This window comes from Sceloporus occidentalis, unplaced genomic scaffold, assembly GCF_023333645.1.
Source record: "Sceloporus occidentalis isolate IW3139 unplaced genomic scaffold, rSceOcc1.0.p SCAF_7, whole genome shotgun sequence".
In the NCBI taxonomy this organism is placed as follows: Eukaryota; Metazoa; Chordata; class Lepidosauria; order Squamata; family Phrynosomatidae; genus Sceloporus; species Sceloporus occidentalis.
In genome coordinates this window covers 14,432,194-14,444,555 of record NW_028316987.1, presented here as the reverse complement: position 1 = coordinate 14,444,555, position 12,362 = coordinate 14,432,194, and the positions used below count along the sequence as shown (strand labels likewise).

Below are 12,362 nucleotides of genomic sequence, written 5' to 3'. Positions count from 1 at the left end.
AGGTTGGCAGAAGCTGCGACTAGTGATGGGAGCTCATCCATGTGGCACCCGGGCCTCAAATTGTCAACCTGCCTATCTTGCAATCAACAGAATCAGTGTCTTAACCACTTCAGCCACCGCATCCCTTAAGACAGCATTAAATGGAAATAAATGTATACAAATACAGCCTCTAGTCACTGAAATAAATCTTCAATGTATGCAAAATAAACACAGTGGCTATTTACAATGCCTGTTATAGCTGAGTTCCATCCTTCACCTGTCCTATTTGAAATGCTGAGAAAAGAGCAACTGATGACAATAGCTGATTTCAATCTACATTTGTTTTCAAAAGCTCTGAGAATCTGTGAGAAAAAATGTCATTAATGCTAAGTATGTTTATGGAATGTGCACGCAACCATCTCAGTCAATACCTACTTCACATTATTAATCTGAGGGTTCATTTGTGCTGAAAAATACAATCTGGATCATAGACTATTGTCCAGTGAACAGATCCATCTGCAGGAAATTCTGGAGACCCCTGTTCTAAGCCCAGTCTCATTCTGTATTCCCCATTTGCACTGGCAACCCCTTTTGGATAAAACCTCTTCCTCACCTGTGTAGTTTTACTGTCTGCTTGTAGCTTCTCCATCACTTCTGTGTTGGCCTTGAGGAAATCCTTGAGCACAGCACTGTCATCTTGACGCATGAACTCTTTACGTGTTAATTCCATGCCCCGCTGTAGCCCTCTCACATCTTGGAGTACACTGTCTAGTGACACTATGAGGAAAGAAGAGATGAAGCAATCACAACTGTGCTGTTATGTCTCCCATTAATTTGTCTCCCTTGGGGAACTTCAAATTGTATTTTGCTGGGCAGATGCAATTTCCTGCTCCTCTCTCTTCACAATTCTATATCGAAGGAGAAGGAGCAGTACTTCATCTTTCACCATGAAGGTGGCTCACAGCTCTCCTCTGGACCGCATCCCACCAGCTCCATACCTGTTGCTGCTTTGTCCAGGAAATGCAGTTCACTGGAGAAACTTGTGAGGTCAGAATATTTCTCCTGGATCACCCGCACTATGTAATGAAGTAGCGTCTGTTTCCGGTCTGTTGATTTCATATCCAGGAGCTGTGGAGAGAAAAAAAAGATGTAAACCAGGAGAAATCTAAGTCCCCAAGTTCCTACACCACATGAACTGTTTCCTCTTGCTGGTATTGCTTTCCCCACTTCCCACATTGCTAACATGGCCCACTTACCACAAGCACCCCATTTAGGGCTTTCTGGCACACACAGTCCATAAACCTAACTTTACAACATCCATATCCATGAACAGTAACTTCAGCCCATGAGAAGACATGAGAAGTTTTCCTCATTATGTTGAGGGCATTAGCAAATCACACAAGATAAAGGCTATACTCAGGAACTTCAACCAGCTCTACAGTCTGGATGTTAGGGCTAGACTCATACTATAATTTGATGCCTGCATCAACCTTGGATCCTATCACCACCCAAGCACCCAACCTTAGATCATACCATCCACCTCAACTTTGGATCCTACTTCCCCATAGTGCCTGGTGATGGTGGGAACAATGCTGACACTGTCTTGGGAAACCTGAGGAATTGAATCAGCTTTTTCTGACACCATCTTGGGAAAGGCAATGCTGGGAAAGGCTGATTTGATTCCTTCAATCTAAATTCTCTACCAGATTCTTCCCATTGTGAAGAGGAATAATCCATTCTGGAATGCCTAAGAGAGATACCTGTAGCTGCCACTTATCCATAGCTTAGAAATATTTCACTCTATCTTGTTTTCACTTCTGGTGGAGGTTTTTTGGGTCATTTTGTGGTAAAATAAATTAACAGACACAGCCAGGCCAGTTCATACTGCTTGGTTTCTATTATGTGATGTCCCATAAATGGAAACCAAGGCTTCCCTGTCCATCCATCCAACCCCAAACCTACCGCATCAAGGCTTTGCAATCGGAACCCATAGGCAGCTCCCCGTTTGCTACTGTTCAGGTAATTTCCAAAAGCAAGGACAATCTATGGAGAAACAGACAGGAGAGCTAAATAAATTGTACACAACTGGAACTGTCTGGTGAGATCTATATAATTGATCTGTTGGAGATTCAGAGAAGATCATGTGGAAGATGTGGAAAAGGTGTGAAGGTAATTCCTCTTATCTCATATGAATGGCTCACAAAATGGGAAAGATTTAAACCATGTGACAATGAGGTATTTTTTAAAACAGACATGACTGAAAATCTAGAGCAATAATTAAAAATAATCTTGTTAATTTCTGCCCTCATAGATCATTCTGAGATTAAAGGCAAGTTCATGATGAAATCATTGCAGTCATAACTCTCTTTGCATCTCGGGGAACAACAAAAGACAAACCAAGACTATATTGAGCTTAATTAGGCATTTGTTATCACTTAATAATGATAACAAGCAGTGGGATGGACAATTTTGATGACAAAGCAGGAGTCCTTAAGCTCCTGGTGATGGCAGTTGGACTGGCTGCCTTCTTCTCCACTAATTCTTATTCCTTGGCTCAACAGGTTAGAATCAATACTACATCATCTGAAGTGGCTTAGTGAAAGCCATAGATGAGGCCCTGCACAATGAGGTAATTAGATAAATCCACCTGGCTTTAAAAGGGGATTGGACAAATCCACTGAGGATAAGGCTATCAGTGGCTACTAGCCATGATGCTCATGAACTAACACCAGAAACGACCATATCTGTGAATATCAATTGCTGGGGAACAATAGTAGAAAAATGCTACTGCCTTTGTGCACTTTTTATAGTCTTCCCAAGGATACCAGGCTGGCTACTATGAGAAACAGGGTGCTGTCTTTGATCTGGTCCAGCAGATCTTGTGTCCTTATAGTACTGCAATTTCCAAACTGCGCACCAAAGCAGAGCAGTGCAAGAAATCAATCAATGAATCAAAAAAGCAAAGGCTCCTGGCCCACAGAGGAGGCACTCGGCTGAGGGTGAATAAATCTGCTATTTTCTCTGCATTAGATTTGGTTCACTCATTCACTCTCACCTTAAACAGAAAGAGCAGAATAGCATTCCCCAACTGGGCTTTCTTGCTCAGTGTTCACAGATCTCTTTTCAGGGTTCCACTTCTAATCTAGGGTAAACTGCAGACCAGCGACTCATGCAGGAACAATTGGTGTCAATTCTTGTGAGGGCAGGTATTTTTATTATTCCATGTTCTAAACATCAGACCTTTCTGGTCGAGGATGAAGTGGCCCATTGGTTCTGTTTTTTGGAGTGTGGGAGATGTGTTTCAATGGTCAAAACCTGGGGATGCTACTGATTTAGTGTTTTGGACTTCAACTCATACTCTGGGTGCCAAAAAAGCCGTTCCCCCCAACTTCAACCTAAATGACTCTGGGTGTCAATCCTGATTTTTAAGGAACCTCACCTCCAGAATCTGGCGCAGTCTGGTAGAAGCCTTGACTGACATTGAAGCAGCGATGACAGCATTCAGTTGCTGCAGATGGAAAAGCCAAATGAGAAATAATCAGATCTCCTGCTTTGTCTGGTGTCTTTTGCTTCCAGACCCATGTCCACCCCATCCAATGCACCTGTTGACACTGACACTAAATTTGGTAACATTTATTTCAAAATTTGAATTCTGATACCAAGTTCTGACTGCAAGTCTTCAATTAATTTTTTTGGTGTAATGGAGTCAATATCAGATATTGAGACTGAGTAGCATGGGGGAACAAGCCAATGGCCAAACATTAGATCAGGAATGGGGAATGTGTGGCCCTCTGGATGTTGTTGGACTGCAGATCCCTTGATCCCTCACCATTGGCAACGCTGGTTGGGGTTGATAGGAACTGGAGGCCAACAGCATTTAAAGGTCAGGAGTTAGAATCATAGACTCAGAGTTGGAAAAGACCACAAGGGTCATCCAGTCCAACCCCCTGCCATGCAGAAACACAGAATCAAAGCACCCCTGACAGATGGCCATCCAGCCTCTGTTTAAAAATCTCCAAGGGAGGAGACTCCACCATACTCCGAGGAAATGTTTTCCACTGTCGAACAGCTCTTACTGTCAGGAAGTTCTTCCTAATGTTGAGGTAGAATCACTTTTTCTGTAGTTCCCTATTATTGCTTTCAATAACTTTTAATTTCTACTATTCCTCCTTCAAGAAACTTCATTTTTTTAATAATCAAATTAAGAATCTATATTTGTATAAACAAACAGCATACATATAATGCTTCCAGTTCTTAGGGATCCTAATCAGTCCTGCTAGGAGCAAGGAAACAAAAATAATTTCTAGCCTTGCCATTCATGATACCACAAATGGCATTGCAAAAACAAATGGTGGGTCCCTTTGCCTTCTTTCCTATCTTGCTTTTAACACATTTCTGTGTTCCCCTACCAATACCCTGTGGAACAGTAGGCAGAATGCCACACAGAGACTTGGCAATACTTACAGATGTCTTAGAAATTAGCATAGGCTGACTGCAAGGTAGTTGTCCACTAGTGTTAGCATAAATGCATCTCAACAACTGTATTGAGGTGGGTTCCCAATTCAGCGCATGCATGCATATGCACATACACAGTAAGCTCATCCTCCACAACTGAGCATCAGGAATGGGTTAAGAATGGTTGCAAACTTTTAAGGATATTGCAACTGCTGACTCCCTACTGAGAAAGGTCACACCTGTTCTGGAATTGTTGTGTAATTTTTTTTAAAAAAAGAACTGCTTTTTGCTTCTATAATTTTTGATGTCATATGTGTCTATTTTCGTAACTTCCCAGCAATGTGGAATGGCTAGGTGTCCTTTGCTGCATCCACCTCTACACCTGAAACCTGTGAGAAGCTGCTTGGCCATCAGCTAAAGCTAAGTGATTCCCAAGCTCTGGTTCTCCAGGTGTTTTGGACTTCAACTCCCAGAAGCCCCAGGCAACTTGACTAACAGTCAGGAATTCTGGATTGACCAAGCAGAGTTTCCTACTAGCACACCCACCCATGCCCTACATATCTTCATACCCTAAGTTCATATATGGTTGCCTACTTCTGTCTCTTACCGGCAGGAGGAGCTGTACAGTGTCTCCAAAGTTGCCTAGGAAGGTCATGATGTTCATGCGCTCAGCTAGTCGGGGAATCTTGCTGAACTTGATCATGAACTGGTCCTCATCTGACAGCTCATCCAGTGGACGCTGCTCCTTCTCATACCTGCGGATTGCTGTGAGCTCATATTCCGTGGGGATGAAGCGCATCAGTAACTCCAGAAAATCAAGGCTGAGGGATTGTAGGTCGTACCTGAATGAGAACAATGCAGGCCAGAGAAGTATTCAGTTGTTCAGGAAAGGATTGCGGGGCTTTCTTAATTGTTTTCCTATATATCTTTTTGTTAGTTCGATACTGTTTTAATGTCAACTTTTTGTATATTTTTAACTATATGCACCTTTACTGTAATTCTCTCTATTTTATAAGCCATCTTGAGTCCTAGTTTGCAGGGAAAAGATGTGTATAAATAAAGGGATGGATGGATATACTATAAAATGAATATCATAAGGTGACACCAGCATTCCTTTTCCCTGTGCCATAAAGGGGAAACTAATGCCAGCTTTTGATTTCCTAACACTGTCTAAAATAATATTTCAAAGGCTATTTATGGTGCTGCAATTAATCATTTTATCAAAACGAAAAGAAAATTAAATCTTAGGTTCAAGTGAAGGGCCAAGAAATAAGCTGATCTGTGCTTGTGTTCTCAGACCTGCCATTGATGACCAAATTTGAGTCCAGCTCTTCTGTTGGTCAAACATGGGGAGGGACCATAGCTTTGTGGCAAAACACATGATTTGCACACAGAAGGTCCTGGCCTCTCTTCTTAAAAAAGATCTCCAAAAAAAGGCCTGGGAGAGATCTTGCTTAAGGCCATGGAGAGACAGATCTCAGCTAGATACACTGAAGATTTGAGTATAAAATAGTTGGATTATCTTCAGAGTCTTTTCACCAAGAATGGCCATCTGGCAGAGATGGAGTCATAATGACATGAGCTCCATCCTGAAATGAGTGGAGTTTTTTTGACCCTCCAGATGTTTTGTGTAAGTTTGACCTCCTCAGCCCACCATGCTGGCGAATTCTGTTGATAAGAAAAAAAATCCTTCAGAGTCTGTTACTCACGTCTGGATGGCCTTGCAGATGCCATCGATGGTAAGCCCCCCTTTACGGAGTGTGATGGCCAAGTTCTTTGCCCGGTTACATTCAATCAGTGTCACCTTACTGGGGGCTTTCTGGGAGGCCTTCACCTTTATAGCACTGAGCTCTCGGCTTTGGCCTTGTGCTCTTGTTTTGAACTGTTCCTCAAAGTCATTCATGTCCAGCTCCTGTGACAAGAAAAAGTCATAAATTATCACACTGAGTTGGCAGGCAAGTGGAATGAAGAGAGGAAGGACAAAAGAGCCCAGACCTACCTGAAGGACCTTCTCATCATTAAGTTCATTGAAGACTGTCCCGTTGATCTGGTTTGGCTTCAAGGCAACCCAGTTGAAGATAGGCATGCGAAATTTGGTCTGTATAGGCTTTTTGATCTTAACAGCTGTGGAAAAGTAGAAAAGTTTGTGATAACTTGTATTTATCACACCCATTGTAAATGAGAGACTCCACTTTTTTCCCAGCTTACCTACAGTGAAGGACCCTCTTACAGATTTGAGCACAGAGAACTGAACATAGAGGGGAAGAAATCCACAGCTGTGATCAATCTGGTAGTGGCTAAGATTTTTGGCTGCCTAACAAATATGGGTATTAATATCTAGCCCTTAAAAACCTTCACCCTTTGGACCCAGTAGAATGGCTGAATTGGTCCTGGACCACGTCTAAGAAAATCTGGATTAAAATGTACATTCAGACATGCAAATACCAGAAAGGCCTCATTCACACTTGGCACAAACTGCTGTGAAACTAAAATTGGAAGATATCCTCCCTTTCATGCAGCTCTGACTGAAAGCAGAGTATAAACTAAGTAAGCATATAAAGATTTAAGATATTGTCTATTCAAGGTGTACAACCTACGCAGGCTTAAAACAGGTCCAGCCCCTGAAAATAACTTTAACTGGCCAATCACATCCCACAAAGGCTTCTGTAGACAGAACTGGTCACTACTTTCCTTCCCTCCAATCACTGGGGGGCAGGGAAGCTATCCTCCACGTCTTGGAGAGGAGGGATCTTATGCAGCCCCATGCACCTAGAAGTTATCCATCCCTGGTTCTGTCATAAACAGATTTAGTAGATTTAAATCACTGGTTAAAATTCATGTGATGAAATCAACTTTCTCTTTTTTCCCTTTTTTTTTGGTATGCCAACTGTAGGAATGATGCACAATGATTAAACATTTGAAGTGCCTGGAATCCTCAGCCAGGCATATGAAGGATTCACCATACATCTAACACAGCCCCAAAATCAGGAAGAAATACATGGCAGAGATAGCCATAAATTGTAAAGGTGATGATTATATTTAATAATTTCATACACTCTATATGTGTGTGTGTGTGTGTGTATATATATATATATATATCTTAAAATTTTATATGTTCAGTTTTGTAAACCACAAATTGCTTTATAATCATATGATTGATGTTGGAAATATGATATGTACCGTATGTACTTTGTTGTTATTGTGGTATTGTTTTATGCAAAGGCCATTGGCCAAAAGCAATACAATTTGACTGACATACAACTAACTCACCTGAACTAACACTGATTCCTGGTATATTCACCCCCTCAGCCATGGGGGGAGGGGGAGGGGGAGGAGGAGGAGCTGGACCATTCACTGATGGAAGGGGTGGCGGCGGCGGCGGCTGGGTTGCAGTAGTAGCTGTAGGAAGCGGTGGGGCAGGTGGAGGCTCAAAGACCACAGGAAGGGGTGGTGCTGGGGGAGGAAGAGGAGCAAGAGAGCCTTCTTCTCGAGATGTTTGGGCAATCATAGAACTGTTATCCTGAGTGAAGGGCAGGGGAGGTGGCGGTGGAATTTCTGGAGCAGGTGAAGGAACAGGTGATGCAGATGGTGAAGGAACATCTGAAAGAAATAAAAGCAGAGAGATAATTGTCTCCTCATTCTACATGAGTGGGGAATTAAACAACAACAACAACCAACCAAACCTCCAGCTTGAGCTTCCCAGTAAAGATGTAAAAACAATCACATCACAACTAACAGAACTTTCTAGAACATTAAATCTGAGTGGCCCTGTGTTGTATAAAGAAATATATTTATAATGATCAGAGACTTCTCATAATATGCCATGAATGCAGAGTACCAAACATGAACTTTTAAGACTACAGCTCCAAGAATTCCCCATTTTCAAAGCATGACTTCAAGGACACAAACCACAAGCACAGCCAAGTGATATCACATATATTCATGAACTGTTTCATTTCACACTATAGATTGAGGCCTGCATATCTAAATTCCATCAGATTAAAAAAATAAATAAAACTTCCCTCTATTATTTAAGTGGAAAGGTCTCCTGACTCCCTCAGTTTACCCCCAATACACCTAGTTCAGTACTGAGAATTATTTCCATATGGAGGAGTATTATAAATATGAACACCCCACTGCAGATGTGGCAGAACCCAGCAGAAGCTGGATTCACTGTGACTGCTCCGATTGCCAGCCTGTGCCACAAAAACAAGGGCCTACCTCCTTTTTTTCCATGGGACACCATACCTGTGCTGGTTGATGATGGAGCTTCAATAGTAATAGTGGTGGCTGCTGTAGTTTCCACAATGACTGGGATGACCTCAATGCTTGTAATGGCATCTCCATCAGGTCCACGCAGGATCCGGATCAACCCCTTGTCTTCTAATTCCTCAAGTTTGCGTTCCAAACCAGAGGGCAATGGGGGTTCTCCATCCCCTTGAGATGGCTGCATTTGGAACACAGGGGGATCCTTTGGACTGTTTATGTTTCTGGCTTGTTCCTCTGTGTTCTGAGAGATAGGAATGGGGAGAGAAAGATCAGAAAATCATTAGACCTTCATGGTAAACCTTAGGAATTTTGATCATTTCTGGGTTCCAGATACCTTGCACTTCTTCCCAAATGCGGGCCAGAATAGGTCAGTAATTTTTTCACTTTTTACTGGTTAGCATTCTCTAACTTTTCTAACGTTCTCTGGCTAGCCATGCTGGCTGGGGGAAGCTGGGAACTGTAACTCAAAAAGCAGAATTTCCAAGTTCTATGTTCCTCCTTTTAAAGAACACAACAATTTTACACAGAGTGGATCTAATACCAGCTAATCACAGTGATATGAATTCCACCTTCACACAGTTTTTCAAGCAAAGAACCAACAGAGAAACATAGAATAGTCACCTTAGTACCAAACTTTATCAATTTGAATTCCTTCCTTTTATACCCAATCAGCTTCCCCTGCCACCAGGGATGAAAGTGTCAGTTAACAGCTACGTTTGTCAATTCCCCCCAGCAAAAGATTAAATTTTCTCACACCTCTCCACTTTTGGTCCTAATAAAACCTTACAACAGAGATTCTTGTCTCCAGTCCCTTCCAGCATTACTAGCTCTTTCACCATTTGGCTTTTCTACTTTATTTCTCTGTTCTTTATCCCTTCTTGTGGGCTTCCTGGAGGCATCTGATTGGCCACTGTTGGAAACAGGATACTGGACTGGATCAATCTTTAATTTGATCCAACAGGACTCTCCTAACGTTCTAATCAACAGCTCCTACAGTCTCTTCCACTAGTTCTGCCTCACCTGCTCATCACTTGTGGTTCTTGCCCTCAAAGCCTCCAGCTCACGGCGTGATTGGCACAGTTGTTTCTCTAGCTCAGCAACCTTGGCCAAAGACTCGTTTTCGGCATCCTGGAGCTTTGCTGTGAGCTGTGAAGAAGAGCATTATTTTGATCAAAGCTGGCCTGAGACATTTTGCTGCACCCCACCCCAATTCCATGTATGAAAGCTAACCAGACTGGAAGCTAAAATTTATTTCAATCCTGTTGATAAAACAGCATACTCCACACACTTGAGAACAGTACAGTAACTTAGGGGCACAGAGTAGGACATGTTGCACATGCTCTTCTATCAATTGTATATCCCTTAGCATTTTCCTCACTCTACTTAAGAAGAGAGCAGGCCCTGAATTTCATGAAGGCCAAAACAAAAAAGAAATCAAAGTGGGATGACCAGATTTGAAAAGGAGCAAGAATGGGCAGCTACACCTGGTGAAACAAGTAAGTGGGCTCTGTGCATGTGGAATGTAGGCATGAGACACAGATGTCATGGAACCTATTCTCCTTTTTGTGAGTTACTGAAATGCAAGGACCTTCTTCCCCAGCTAAATCCACTGAGACAGTGCTCCCCAATTCAATTTAGGTGATCAGTGTCCCCAAAGACCCCAAAGTGGGTGCCTAGGCCAACCTCCACACCTGTCCAACTTCTTCTTGCAGATCCTCCACATGCTCCAGAACGGCGTTTTTGGTTTCTGTGTCTTCTAACAGGGCACCCACATCGAATATGTTGTCCAGGTAGGCTTGGATCTGCACCTGCAGTTTATCACTCTCTGAATAGCGCAGCTTCTGATGAGTTAAAAAATATATATAATCAGGATTAAAAGAAGGGCCTGGACTTGCTCTGGTAAGCACCCCAGGAGAACTACCAACTTTGGCTACGCTGGGTGGAATGTAGCAGAGAACTTCTGCAAATGCACCTTTAAGGAATGCAAGGGAGGGAAAGGAAATGATTGCCCAGAACATATTTCTTCTTCAGAAAAGAGATTTATGGATATTTATGTTTAAGTGGTACTTGAAACTTATGTATCTATTGTACTCCCTGAAAATGGTATTGTTGGGGAAGGGACAACATATATGGAAACTGAACTGGCAAAACCACCTCTGAGGATTCCTTGCCTAAGGAAACCCTATGAAACTCATGGGGTAATCATAAGTCATCAGGTGACTTGAAAGCACAAATACATACAATCCAGTCATAAATTCTCTGAAAGAAGAAAGCAATTTTATTTCATACACAAACACACACACATATCCTGAAGAGAATCCTGAGATGAAACTTTAGGCTGAGAGGCAATGACAGTCCTGTATTCATCCAAAGAGATTAATAAATGAGCAGGGATTTAAATCTGAAGCATGCAGATTTAAGGTGCAGTGGGTTCAAAATTCTGCAGCCAGATTGCTGATGGGCAGATTAAAGGGAACAAATAATTCCATTTTGAAACAGCTAAATCCTGGTTATGACCTATAAAGCCCTATACAGCTTGAGCCCAGACTATCTCAAAGACAGTATCTTCCAATATGAGCCCAGACAAATTTTAAGACCCTCTGGGATGGATTTTCTCTTGGTCTCACCACCACAACAGGCATTTTTGGCAAGGACACAGGACAGAGTCTTTTTTGGTGGCTACTCCCAGAGTATGGATGCAGTGTCTCGAGTGGTTAAGACGCTGACTGTTGATTGCAAGATTGACAGGTTGGCAGTTTGAGGCCCAGGTGCTGTATGATGGGCTGAGCTCCATTCACTAGTTCCAGCTTCTGCCAACCTAGCAGTTCGAAAGCATCCAAATGCAAGTAGATAAATAGGTACTACTTCTCAGTGGGAAAGTAACAGTGTTCGGTACAGTCATGTTGGCCACATGACCACCAGAGCAGTCCTCTTCGGCTTAGAAACAGAGATGAAAACCACCCCCTACAGTTGTTTATGACTAGACATTTCTGCCAAGGGACTACCTTTACCTTTACTCCCAGACTATGGAATTCCCTCCCATGGAAAAATAGATTGCTCCCTTCTATGCTCCCTTTCTGTTGTCAGGAAAAGTCCTTACTATATATTCAGACCTTTTGAGTGTTAACTGTCGCAGAAGGACTTTTAAATGGGGCGAGTTGTATTTGTAATTTTGTTTGTAATTTTAATAGTCGTCATTATTGATATTTAGCTGCCTTTTAAAATGGTTTTAAATTAATGGTTTTTTATGATTGATTGTTCTATATACACACACACACACACACACACACACACACACACACACATACATATAAACCTTTGAGGCCTTCATTGTTTTTAATTGTATTTTGCTTTAACAGAAATTGTGAGCCACCTTGGGTCCCATATTGAGAAAGAGGTGGGATGTAATTTAAAACAAACAAATAATAAATGAATACAAACAGACTGCAGAAATTACACACCAGGTGAGTCTCTGAATCATCTGCTACCTGTCAGTACTACTGCAGGAGGGGAGGACCAACAATATCCTCTCCTGCCTCTCCAGATCACCTGGTGGAGGCATTTCACAAGTCTTCATACCTATAACTGTGTGTTTTGGATTGTTTCCCACTGCATGGTACTGTTTTAAGACTAGCTGGAACTAATTTTTTGGAATGTAA

The 12,362-nt window shown here is 42.2% G+C and overlaps 1 protein-coding gene across 3 annotated transcripts in view; it reads right to left on the bottom strand.

Annotated features, from left to right (window-relative positions):
• FMNL1 (formin like 1) overlaps nt 1–12,362 on the bottom strand; it is a 105,385-nt gene that overhangs the window by 9,663 nt on the left and 83,360 nt on the right. For all 3 annotated transcript variants that reach the window (XM_089532017.1, XM_089532018.1, XM_089532019.1), the window contains 11 exons: nt 10,395–10,544; nt 9,724–9,849; nt 8,683–8,944; nt 7,705–8,034; nt 6,434–6,558; nt 6,144–6,346; nt 5,042–5,276; nt 3,419–3,487; nt 1,942–2,022; nt 978–1,107; nt 593–756 (listed from right to left, as the gene is read on the bottom strand). In XM_089532017.1, coding sequence (XP_089388143.1) covers nt 593–756; nt 978–1,107; nt 1,942–2,022; nt 3,419–3,487; nt 5,042–5,276; nt 6,144–6,346; nt 6,434–6,558; nt 7,705–8,034; nt 8,683–8,944; nt 9,724–9,849; nt 10,395–10,544 — 1,875 coding nt within the window. The remainder of the gene's footprint in view (nt 1–592; nt 757–977; nt 1,108–1,941; nt 2,023–3,418; nt 3,488–5,041; nt 5,277–6,143; nt 6,347–6,433; nt 6,559–7,704; nt 8,035–8,682; nt 8,945–9,723; nt 9,850–10,394; nt 10,545–12,362) is intronic.